The 13,137-nt window shown below is 32.1% G+C and overlaps 1 protein-coding gene across 2 annotated transcripts in view; it reads right to left on the minus strand.

The window, feature by feature from the left end:
• Positions 1–13,137, minus strand: part of LOC119836751 (multiple C2 and transmembrane domain-containing protein) — a 103,320-nt gene that overhangs the window by 67,478 nt on the left and 22,705 nt on the right. For both annotated transcript variants that reach the window (XM_038362200.1, XM_038362199.1), the window contains exon 2: positions 9,599–9,723. In XM_038362200.1, the coding sequence (XP_038218128.1) occupies positions 9,599–9,626 (28 nt within the window). In that variant the 5' untranslated portion in view covers positions 9,627–9,723. The remainder of the gene's footprint in view (positions 1–9,598; positions 9,724–13,137) is intronic.

Consider the following 13,137-nt stretch of genomic DNA (forward strand, 5'->3'; position numbering starts at 1 on the left):
TCTTCGGTAGTTCCTTCACTGTTCGGGCGATTAAGCTATGGAACGCATTGCCGGAACCAATTAAGAAGGCTCAATCTTTAAATGTTTTTAAAACAATGGTTCATAATTATTATTTTTCCTGCCGTTCTTAGATCAATGTACGTATATTCATTATATTTCACTTTTTATTATTTTTATGTATGTAGCTATTTACATCTATTTGTGTATGTATATATGTATGATAATATAATATATATTTTTACTGTATTGAAATTTATAGAAGAAATTTTATTTATTTATTTATTTTTTCGTTGTATCTATCTATCTTCGTTGTATATATATCTCCTATCCTCTATTTTAACTTCTCTCAGTACAATGATGAGATGAATAAGACCGCCACTTGTGATAATGTTCCCTAGGTTAAGTCTCAATTTGTAATTATTCCAAAACAGTAAAGCATAAATAAATAAATAAAATAAATATAATTTATTTTATTAAAATATACATTTTTAACTTGAACGCGTTAGCCTTCTTAGTTTAATTATTGTGCACATTAAAGGTATAATAATACGAATTTATCTTTGAATAATGATCATAAACCCACATTTAAACGTTTTGCCAGTTAAAAAAATAAACTTCAGTCTTTAAGTGAAGCTTTAATTAAAAAATGGTTTATTTTTAAAAATAATTAAAACTCTCTGGTATATCTATATATATAAAATTCTCGTGTCACAGTTTTCGTTGCCATACTCCTCCGAAACGGCTTGACCGATTCCTCTGAAATTTGGTAAGCATATTGGGTAGGTCTGAGAATCGGCCAACATCTATTTTTTATCCCGATATTCCTACGGGATACGGACTTACGCGGGTGAAACCGCGGGGCGCAGCTAGTAAATATATAGATTTAAGTATTGACTAAGTATTGACGTTTATGTTGCCATATGTATTAGTTTTGTATAAGCGATTGTATTGGCATTTTAAGGGCATGCGTTTAAGGTTGAATTTGTGATTGAATATTAGATCTATTGTTATTACATATTGTATTTATTGTTTTGGTATCGGTATAAATATAAGTAATTGTATTAACGTATCACCATTTGTCATTTAGAAATCCTAACTTTCATCCTACCATTTGGACAGTAAATAAATGCTAGTTTGATTTGTCTTCAAATGGTAAATCAAGTTAAAGCGATTAAGCCAGCAATCGTTGAAAGGACATTCAGTCCGATCCAATTAAAATCTGTGAAATCAATACTCATTCATTTGAAAATGCTGCACTTAGTTGTGTGTATTTTAGTGTGAATGCGCAGTGATAATAACAAGTAATAAGTGAAATAATAATCACACTTCACACTAATATTGTAAATGTTAAAGTTTGTTTGGATGTTTGTCCGTCAATCACGCTGAAACTACTGAATGGATTTTAATGAAATATGATATACTTACAGAGTATGAGCTGACTTGGGTGATAGGATACTTTTTATCCCGATTAAATGATCCCTTGGGATAAAACAGGAATCTTCATACCGGGCGGAGCCAGGACGAGAGTCTAGTAATATATTAAACGTGTCTTTATATTCAACTGACAATAAATCTCCTTTTATAATACTTATATTAATCTATAGAATAAGAGTTTAAACTTTTTTCGAACTGTTTTTTTAAATAACAGGTTGCCTGGCAGAGATTGCTGTCTAGCAATAAGGCCGCCTTTTGTACGAAATATCATTGTGTATTTTGATAAATAAATATAAATAAATAACACAACGTCCATGTTGATATTAAAATGTATCTATCGGTATTACGCAGCTTTGCGTCTATCTATTAACGTGTTGACGCTGTAGCGTATTCTGTATTGTATGCTGCTTTAAAGCATATATACTAAGCTATAGGGTCAAAAAGAGCTTCCTTTTCTTCTGTATTTAAAGTATCAATGATATAATGTTTGGTGAATAAAGGAATTTCCTTGCATGAATTCATGCCTCTTAACGTTGACTCTTAAGATACAGATTTTTTTCTAGTTTAAGAGGCAATGTACATAGATATGTAAGGTATGTTTTGGCAAAATAAAAATTATCTTATTATTATTATGCCTAGGTGAAAAGTTAATTAACATCAAAATTAGTTTTATTCACTTACGAGAGCTTGCAATTTTATCACGGAATATAAAAATACACGTTTATTAAGCAAACGAAGCGTTGTTCGTGATAATTCTTGAAATAACCAAACTGTCAAATATGAATACAAAACCGAGAAATTAAAATTTCAAATTACTTTAGTTATATTATTTTATATAGAATTTCAGTCTGCTCCAATAATTAAATCAACAAAACTATTTCATTGCTTAACTTAATTTCTGCCTCAGACTGATTGTGATTTCGTCTGAACTGTTAAATAGATATCACGTTAAATATATCGTGACAAAATCTATTCCAGAATCTTCCTCTTTGTGTACAATTCACAGACAACAGATGATTTAATATAAAGATGCTAAAAATGTTTAAAAATGTGTAGAATTTCAATACAGAATAATACATATCAGAAGACATTAGGAAGATTTGTTATTCACGATGTCTTGTCACTCGGTATCATGAGGTTTTCATTAAATGTTGTAAGGAATTTCTTTCAGTCACAGCATGGACTAAATAAGAAATAACATAAATTAATTCAGACTAAAGATAGTAGCTACTAAGATTCAAAAAGAAATATTATTCTTATTTTGTGGTTTCGGGGACACTTCAGAATTTGCTAAAATTGAAAATAAACATACGAAAGAGAATAAAATTCTACTTAAAGAGTTTAATTAACGTTTCCCTTTTCTTTACTGCCTTATTCATAACCGAAAATATACTACTAAATATAAAATTATAAGCACAATAATTATCCTGGATCTAGCCTATTTTTCTTTTATTAAAAAAAGGGGATAAAGCTCTAAAGGAATTGTGTATGTTATATACTACCCATTTGTCGTGGCTCTGCCCGAGTATGACTCTAAATAGAAACAAAATAAAATATAGCATATCAAACTCACAGATAACGCGGCTTTCTATTGATAAAAAGTTTTTTAAAATCGGTTCAGTTGATCTAGAGATTACCCCCTATAACGACAACAGCTGACAAATCAACAAACTTTATAACTTTTTAATATCTAATATTAGTATATATTACAGCCAGATGGGATTCAAATAAAGGAAACTTTGAGATACGGCTTCTCTATTCACGCAGAAATATGACATTAATAAATTTTGTTAGCGCTTTCCCACACGAAACTTTTCCTTTACGAATCGGTCGATGAAATCCGAAAACGAGTTGTTTAAATGTTTGTACAATGTATCTTATGTATTGCGTTTTGTTATGAGTGAAGGAAGTGAGTGTTATAGAGTGGGAGTCCGCGACGCCCAGACCTTTTTTATGTTATAAAAGCTGAAAATTATTCTATATATGTCCCCTATACACCTATACAGGTATAAGCAAACCCTATACAACCTGGGTCGCGGTGGCTTTGGCAGGTAACAGGTAGTAAAGTATTATGACGATTCACATGTTCTAAAAGAAGTTGAATTGGATAAATAAATGTTGGTGTTTGAGTTTTAATTTAAAAGCTTTGCCAAGAGTTATTTAGCAGAACATTCTTTTTTCCTGACTCTTTTATTCATCAGTTGATCTAGTTAAATCCCTTTCGTCTTTCCTCAGAGAGCTAGCCTATATTCTCTTAAAGCAATAGGATCATAATCTAAAAGTATAACTCACACGATTCAATTTTCCAAGCCTGAAATCCCGGTTCACGTGAATAAAATATCTCCTTTTAGATTTAGAACCTAGCCTCTCGCCTGCATCTCTAGAAGTCATAAAGAAGTACTGAAATATAAAGGATTATGTAATGATTTAGTTAACCGTGTATTTAAATGCAAGCTCTTTTTTCTTTAGTCATAAATACTCCGAAATAATTTAAGTTAACAAGCTCTTTTTTCTTTAGTCATAAATACTCCGAAATAATTTAAGTGTCACCAGATTCATAATGAAGGAGACGTGTCTAACACGTCTCCTTCATTATGAATCAAAATTGGTATGGCTGAGGGAAAATGTACGCAAATTATACTGAAATTGGATTTATTTATTATTAATTTATTTTTTTATATATTGCCCAGTACTAAATGTTAGTATAAAATTGTTATTCCACATTGTTGATACATAGCGCATGCCGTGCTCACTGAAATATGTCTTAATTTTTTCCCTTATGTATACTATAACATTTTTCCCTTCTAAATAATATACATAATTCCCTAACATTCATAGGAGAGCATATATGTAATTGTTACCTACCTACATGTGGAAAATTAACCGAAATATATTATGTAGTTGCTGTTAGTACAAAATTATTTCGATACAAATATGAAACGACTGTATTATCTATATATATAAAATTCTCGTGTCACAGTTTTCGTTGCCAAACTCCTCCGAAACGGCTTGACCGATTCCTCTGAAATTTGGTAAGCATATTGGGTAGGTCTGAGAATCGGCCAACATCTATTTTTTATCCCGATATTCCTACGGGATACGGACTTACGCGGGTGAAACCGCGGGGCGCAGCTAGTATAATATACTAATGTATTCTTTAATAAATTTCCTATAACTTTTCAAAAGTAAAAATACACATTTTGTATTAAAGTTTAAAAACAAGTATTAAGACTGATTAGGTTCCAGCCTAGCCCAGCAGCTTATTTTTTCTGACTTGAGTTTAAGTTTTCATTATTAATATATTTAATCTACGTATTATGTATCATCTATGTTACAATGGAACTATATTCGTTAAGTCAAATGTAAAAAATAGAAGACAATAACTATTAAAGGTTTTTTAGTTACTTTAGTTTTCTTTAATCACCTATGACTGAAACAACATATAAAAACTCACTTATACTTGTGTATACACAGGGCAACCATCTTTTGCATGTCCTTTTCTTTGAATAACTTCGTGGAGAATGTTTAATTTAGAAATAGTAGCTGAAGTTTTAAAAATGAAAGCTAACAATTTCTAGAACAGTTCATTGTAATATATAGGTCGTTAAAAGGATTGAGTTCAATGATATTACGTAGAATATAATACTCTATAGCTTAGTTAGTAAGAACTATAGTCGCTTACACAAACCGAACATTTTTTAAATTCCTTATTAAGTTTGTAAGTGCGTTTGTTATACACGCTATCGCGTGTTAAACTGGGTTTAACCTACCGACACGTATTTACTTCGTAGATTACTCGTGTTTTATAATTTTACATTATTTTTGTGATTGTACTATGGCTGGCTATTTTTATAGGTTGGTCATGGTACTGTATTTTTTATGCTTGCTCTCATAGACTTAAGGAAACCATCATAATCCTGGAGATCTTGATCAGGATAATGAGACAAACTGATGAAATTATTGTATAGTCACCGAGCCTTGATGTGAGTAATGTGATTAAACGAAAAATTAAATTTATCCGTTTAAAGTGGGTCAAATTCTAAAGGAGTCGAATGTACAAACATACAGGTGAAGCTAATAAAAGCGAGTTAAAAGGGGCCATATAGTCGAATATACTAACCTCAAGTCGAACGAGGTGGTTAAATAAATTTTTTAGTTAATTTATATTAAGAGATAGATGGTAAAGGGATTGTTGCTTATTAATTGTACAGTTGAATATCAAATCCCTCATTAAATTTAGATGAAACATAACGTAAACGTACACGACCATCAGTTAATTATAATATTTTTGTAGCAAAGGGACATGAGTATGTATATTTTTAAATTATAGCTTCATCTTTGTTAGTTTTCCTTTCATTGTCTGAGGTAAGATATAATAAGCGTTTGTTTTCATTGTGTGTAATTTAGATTTAATTTAATTGTAACCTAAATGACCGAAGAGAATGTTTTTAGGATAACGAATACTGAAACTAGCATACTAATTGAATGAGATATTTCTTAATTCAAGATATAATTTTACTAAGTTAAATTACACTTTGATTTTTTTTATTACATGGTGAAAGAGAAAGAAAGAGCCAATCATATTGTATGATTCTCTTTTTTTTTAATTTTATTTAAAGCTGTCATTTTCATATTTTCTTCACAAAAAATGATAACAATACTTAATGGGTAGGTCGAATAAGTAACATACAGAAACCAAATATTAGGTTTAAACGTTCGTAGAAAGCTAGCGTACCTACATTACGGTTTAAATAGGAAATTACGTTTCGTAATTTATAACGTTTCTTTCTTTAAACGCTCGAAAGGTTTTTAGTAATTGCGTTCTACTTTATTATACATTTCAAACCAAACACATTATGTATGTATATCCGCTTTGTAGCCCAGGTAATCGTATTATTTTTGCTTATCGCTATATCGTTTAAAAATGCTTATATCATTCTAAATTACTAATATGGCTTCACTGCTTATGTGTTTTTTCCAACAAAAAAACTAAACACAAAATGTGACCTTCTGTCACTGTTTTTATATCAATAGCTCTTGAATTTATTTATATTTACATTTATAGTATGTGGTAGTCGAGCACGCTTTGGCACAAATTGGGCCAGCAGCATCGGGAAAGTACCACACCCCCACAGCCCCTATCCTTTTCCTTACCCTTCCCAGTCCTTTCCTTTATTCTTCTTGCCAAACCTTTCTTATTCCCTTCCCAATTTAAAGTCGGCAATCCATTTGCAGAGGCGTAAGGTCTGCAATGGACCTTATGCCTCTCTAAATGTTCATGGGCAGTGGTAGCGCTTACCATCAGGCGTTCCACCAGCTCCATTGCCGATTGTGAGATAAAAAAAACAGATGTATTATAAAAACAGATGGAGAAAATAAAGTATTCATTCACAATACAGGTTGTACATGCATCCACATGTGTATGGTTTTATATAAAAGAACAAGACAACAACCAACTGAAGAAAGTTATGACTAGTTACAGCTTCGTTTCTCGCTTCACTGCATTCTTATTATCTTTATAGGGTTAGGCAACCCTATAAAGACGCTAATTAGATTTCATCCCATCGATTCTCTTACAAGAAATCCGTACTGTATTAATGAGTTAATACGTAGTGCTATGATATATAATACTCTATTTATTAGAAAATATTTTTTCTTTGGAAATTTATGGAAAACCTGTCAAGATATTCTTAATTACAATTGAATTATTCTCTGATTTTATAATTTAACAGTCTTCTTAACTTTGCTATGAGTATGTTTTAAAAGTAAAACAAAGAAACAGACTACGAGTACAACTATGCCAGCTTTAAATAACTTACATCATACTTTCTATGCGAATCTACGCAAATCTCTGCGACACAATTCGTAGCGGCTTACATTCTATCGACTACGAAACGCAACAGGGTTTATCCATTTACTCGTTACGTACAATAAGTGGTAATTCGCTACGTAAATGTAAATGTTGTCTTTGTTTATTACTATGCCATACGCTACGGCGTAGCTGTTCTGCTACGCGTAGCAATCCCTTGTAGCTAGCTATCGAGCGAAAATGTGCGGCAGACCGTTGCGCGATGTATAAAGCGTAATGGAACTAATGGATTGAACTCACATTATTTAATTTAATGGAAGTTTATTTTAATATTTTACCACATCATTAATACACTTAATTAAGGGATGGATTTTTTCAAAATGCCTACATACAGAAATTGAAAACATACTTAAGTTATGATAGAGCAGGAATCTACGATCACTTATTATACGACAAGATTAAATTGATTCTAGATTTGAAATATACCACATTATAGTTAATAGAAGAAAACAATAGGAGAGTATGTTATAAAATAATTAGAGAACATTGTTTTTGTAAAGCAATATAAGCAATTTTATGTGGTAAAATGATATATGCAAATAATGTATTAACATTACTTATGATCTTGAAAACTGGTCCAAATAAATGCTTTTGATAATAATAATATTCATCAAAATTGTCAATTGCGGAGCATATCGAATGACATAAACCATTTTTAATATCGTAAGATTTTCAATTGGGAGTTGAGCACGCTATGCCATGAATGGAATGAAATGGAGATTGGTATAGAGACCACACCTCAAAAGAAAGAAATTTCGTTATGTTGGGAGCCAGGGCCGTATGCTATTCCTAAATCTTTCCTGTCTAGTCCTTCATTCCTGTCATCAATTCTCTCTTAATCCCTTGCTCCATATAAGTGGGCAATGCATTTGCAACCTGTACCTCTGTAATTGTTTATAGGCATGTTTACCATCAAGCGAAACTACTAGCTTGATTGCCCCGACATGAAAAATATAAGATATGTTTTCGACATAATATGTGTAGTGATTATATATTTTTGTATCTTTGTATATTTTTTACATTAACATAACATAAGAATAATTTTGTAAACCTATACTTCCTAAGAATACCGAGCCTTCTTAATCTTATCTATACTTATATTATAAAGCTGAAGAGTTTATTTGTTTGTTTGAAAGCACTAATCTCAAGAACTACTGGTCCGATTTCAAAAATTCTTTCAGTGTTAGATAGTCCATTTATTGAGGAAGGCTACAGGCTATATATGTGACACGGGCAAAGCCGGGGCGGCCCGCTAGTCTTAAATAACAGGACTCAAATCACGGCCCGTGACGTGACAGTTACTGTCCAGATTTAAAATGAATAAAAACGTATACAGATAAAAAACACCGATTCGTAAATGTCAGATAATTTGCGGAGATATAAATTGGACATGTACCATGCACGTGACACGTGATGGATTGCGGTTGTAACAAAATATTGTTTTACGTAAAAGTGGGCTAACAGAATTTTTGACAACTTGAATGATCGGTTAAATTTTCTGCTTGTACATTGTCATCAAAATGAATTGATGGTTAATATTCGGAGCGGCGCCATACTAATAACAATTTTTATATTTTAATTCTGTTAATCAAGCGAACCGACATTTTTTGTCACCTCATAATGGTGCCTGCCCAGTGGTCTCGTTTAAATTTGATCTACTTTTGACACTTTGTAGGCGGTTTACATTTTTGTTGAAAATTTATATTTTCTTGATATTTTTTATAATTGACATGATCGCCTCCTTGGTTCAAAGGTAAAGGCGTGAAAACCGAAGGTTCGGTTCCAGGTGGGGTCTCACAAAAAAAAGCCTTGGTCTTACTTTACACAGAAAGCTGATCACCAACGTGTTCATTAAGAAAAACCGATCAGTGAAACAGATATATATATCATTTGACTTATACCCCACTAGGGTACACGGGACTTAATTTTTGTATTAAACAGGTGTTTATGATAATATCAATATGTGTGCGTTATTTTCGCTAAAATCCAAGATATTTGGTAAAACCTCTTTCTGTTAAAGAAAATCATCGCTTTAAGACTTTTCGTCTGAAATTTTCGCATTATCCTTCCAAGATTTGATTGTTTGACAAAATAATATATCGACAACTGCAGCTCTGGGCACGAATATTATTTACTAAAAAACTGAGTTATGTTCGTATTTATAACAAAAAATTCAAGTCTAATATCCCATTATTTCAAATATTATAAAATCCTTCATGGTACGATTTTTATTGCAATAATAAGCCATGTGCAAGTCCTTAATAGAATAAAACTACGTATTTAACCAATACTCACTTGGTTGCGGCGAATGTTTCTTGGACATAGCGTCATTAAGACATCTTTCGCAGATGCATGACGTCAGCGAGTATACTTTGCAGCAATATATGAATCACACGCGGTCGGCGCACCATCTGAAGAATCTGAAAGAACAACATTCCTTTTTTATTTGCTTTGACAGTTTTCTTCTAGAAATTTCTTAACCCTAAAATAAGTGTCAAAGACTTTCTATAGTACAATGTTAGCGTTTTGCGACAATGTTACTAGTAATTGCTTCTCGTAGCTTCTTTACAGCCAAAGGAAAGTTTTTGTACAATAATAGAGATATCTTCAGGGAACAGTCAAAGGGAACTTTCTATAGAATAATATTAGTAGAGAGTTAGCGATCTTTCAATATTATTGCAATTCAGTTCAACTGGAATAATTTTGTTTATAGTTCTTTGAACTCCAGCTGCGACATTGTGACATTGAAAATAATAATATTTCTATAAATTTAAGGTCAAACGTCGGATATGATGAATAGCGGGCTGGTTGATTCTCAAATGACTTGCAGATTGCAGCCATTTTAGGATAAAACTTCTACAAAACAATTTATAACATATTTATAATGCCCACCTGAATTTTTATTCATTATCTACATCTCCACTGCAAGAAACGGTGAAAAACATTGTAAGGAAACAGACACCTCTAATAATAAAAAATTCGACGATATCTGGCCACCCGCCCTTTGTTGGGTTACGGCTGCACCCTTATAGGAAGCATGTCCCTGTTGTGGGAACGTATATGGACTGATGATAAATCCTATGAATGCTAACAATTCAATTGGTTTACTAATGACTTTTTTACTTTATAATCTAGCTAAACTGATATTAATAAGCAAGACAAAATGATTCATTAAGGTATGTTTTATCGTATACTATACAATATAAATAGGATTTCCAGTGAACTTCATTATTCCAAGTGAACATTTAAAATAGTGGGTACATTAACGTAAACAAAATATTACAACAATAATTGTCTACCACGAGGGTCTCTGAGAATTGAATATCATGACAAATTTCAAATAATCCCTTCGGGTTACCCTTTCAAATTAAATTTCTTTTCGGCTTTTTTATTTAATAAAGTGTCTGATCTCACATAATATTGCTGTTTGTGTTTTCGCTTTGATTCAACTTGTAGCAGTTGTAGGTTGTGGCTTTTAAGCAAAAAGCTTGTTATACTCAAGTGCTTGTTGTTGTACCCTGTGGTTAAGCCTTGTTAATCCATTATATCGCTCACAAAATTGTTATTATATTGTATAAGCTATATAGCTTACACAAAATAGCTTATACAATATATTTAGCATTTTGTGTTTTTTTGTGTCACCGTCGGCAATGGAGCTGGTGGGTCACCTGATGGTAAGCGCTACCAACGCCCATGAACATTTGGATAGGCGTAAAGTCGACTGCAGACCTAACGCGTCTACAAATGGATTGCCGACTTCACACTGGAAAGGGATTAATAAAGGAATGATGAGAGGAATAAGGGAAGGACTGGGATGGGTAAGGAAAAGGATATGGGCCTCCGGATCCCACAGTCACCGCACGAAGCACAGCAGTATGCTATTTCTCGCCGGTCTTCTGTGGAGGTGTATGTTTTTTTTTATGTTACAGTCGGCAATGGAGCTGGTGGGACGCCTGATGGTAAGCGCTACCACCGCCCATGAACATTGGAGAGGCATAAGGTCCAATACAGACCTTACGCCTCTATAAATGGATTGCCGACTGTAAATGGGGAAGGGATTAAGAAAGGAATAAAGGAAAGGATTGGGAAGGGGAAGGAAAAGGATACGGGCCTCCGGCTCCCCCCACTCACCGAACGAAACACAGCAGTATGCTATTTCGTGCCGGTCTTCCGTGGGGGTGTGGTACTTCCCCGGTGCGAGCTGGCCCAATTCGTGCCGAAGCGTGCTCGACTACCACATACAAGATAATTCATACAATTATCCACTAAATTGTAACAATTTTATACATGAGATAGTAACGATTTAATTACATATAACCTTGAAAAAACACTCCATATTTAAACAGTAATATTACTGGTTATTAGTAAAAACGTATACAATATAGCGATATACGATGTGTCACCACAAAGTAATAACTTGTGCCATATTTCATTGTATCGTGACTGAAATATTTATAAGGAAAGTCGTCACGAATTTTGCTGAGGACTTCTGCACGCAATGCAAGCTCATACATATATATTTACGTAAAAAAAACTCGCTGTACTTTTATACTCATTGACGCAAATTATTGACACACACACACATACACACACAAACGCACATAAACACGCACTCACACACGTACATACTCAAACCCCTCCACTTCTTCTCTATTATATTCAATTATAATTTTTAATAATAATGCTATCAAATGGCTCAAATTGTTAATCTACTTTAGTAGCAAGCTGTTTCTCCTAAATACAATAATATGTATGAAAAAAAAAATAACAATAAAAATAAATATTTCTTAGTATAATTAATTGGAATTCAAATTGGTAAATCAGAGATTGAGAGATAGAGAAAGACAATGAAGAGGATGTCGATGTATTAGTGAGATTATATTGTATTGTATTAAAGGATGGGGATGTATTCATGGAAAGGAAATGAATAAATATTATAATATGGAGGTGAGTATGTAAGGGTAAACAGTTAACAAACCTATATATTTAGAAATTGAAAACTTTTTAACGGATTTTAAACGCGATTTATTCATTATATTATTAACCCGACGTTTCGTGCACTTTACAGCGAGCTTGGTCACGGATCTCTCCGTTTAAAATCCGTTAAATAGTTTTTAATTTCTAAATGTATAATACTCGCGTAAAATCAAACACAAGAAACCTATATATTGTTATTACAATGCACAATAAAGAAAAAGTTTTATCCTATTATCACAATAGTGACATAAAGGAGAAAAAATATAAAGGATAAACTTTTTTGTTCTAGTTTAAATAATAAAAATGACAGCAGAAGCAGCTTGCTTTATTATGTCAGTTACTATTAATTTATTTGGATATCAAAATATGATTTTTAGTTTGAACTTTCAACAAAATTTTCAATCAATAACGCCTCAAGGTTTATGCTTGGAACGGTAAATAAAATTATATTTAGTTCAAATAATTATAATAACGAAAAGTTTCCGATTAATGACTGTTGGTTGATTTAATTGAATTAATTGTTTTATTTCTTGAATTTGAATGAAACTCAATTTCGTATGAAAGCTCAAACACAAACTTAATTATCTCCAACATTCAAATTTATTAATTTATGGTCAATACTTTTTCCCAAGGCTCTCTTTATCGCTATATTATCACTGAATAAAGTTTGCTATAACATTTTTTTTTATTTATTTCCTCAAACTACAGTTACAAAAGAAATACATTAGTTACAAAATATGAGTCTTCATTTATTGTGCTTCAGTTATTTATACTGAAATTTGCCAAGAGGGTCTCTAAGAGCTACGAATGTAAGTATTAATTATTATTTATTTCACCTATTTGTATACTACACTTTA

This window comes from Zerene cesonia, chromosome 25 (genome assembly GCF_012273895.1).
Source record: "Zerene cesonia ecotype Mississippi chromosome 25, Zerene_cesonia_1.1, whole genome shotgun sequence".
Classification (NCBI taxonomy): domain Eukaryota; kingdom Metazoa; phylum Arthropoda; class Insecta; order Lepidoptera; family Pieridae; genus Zerene; species Zerene cesonia.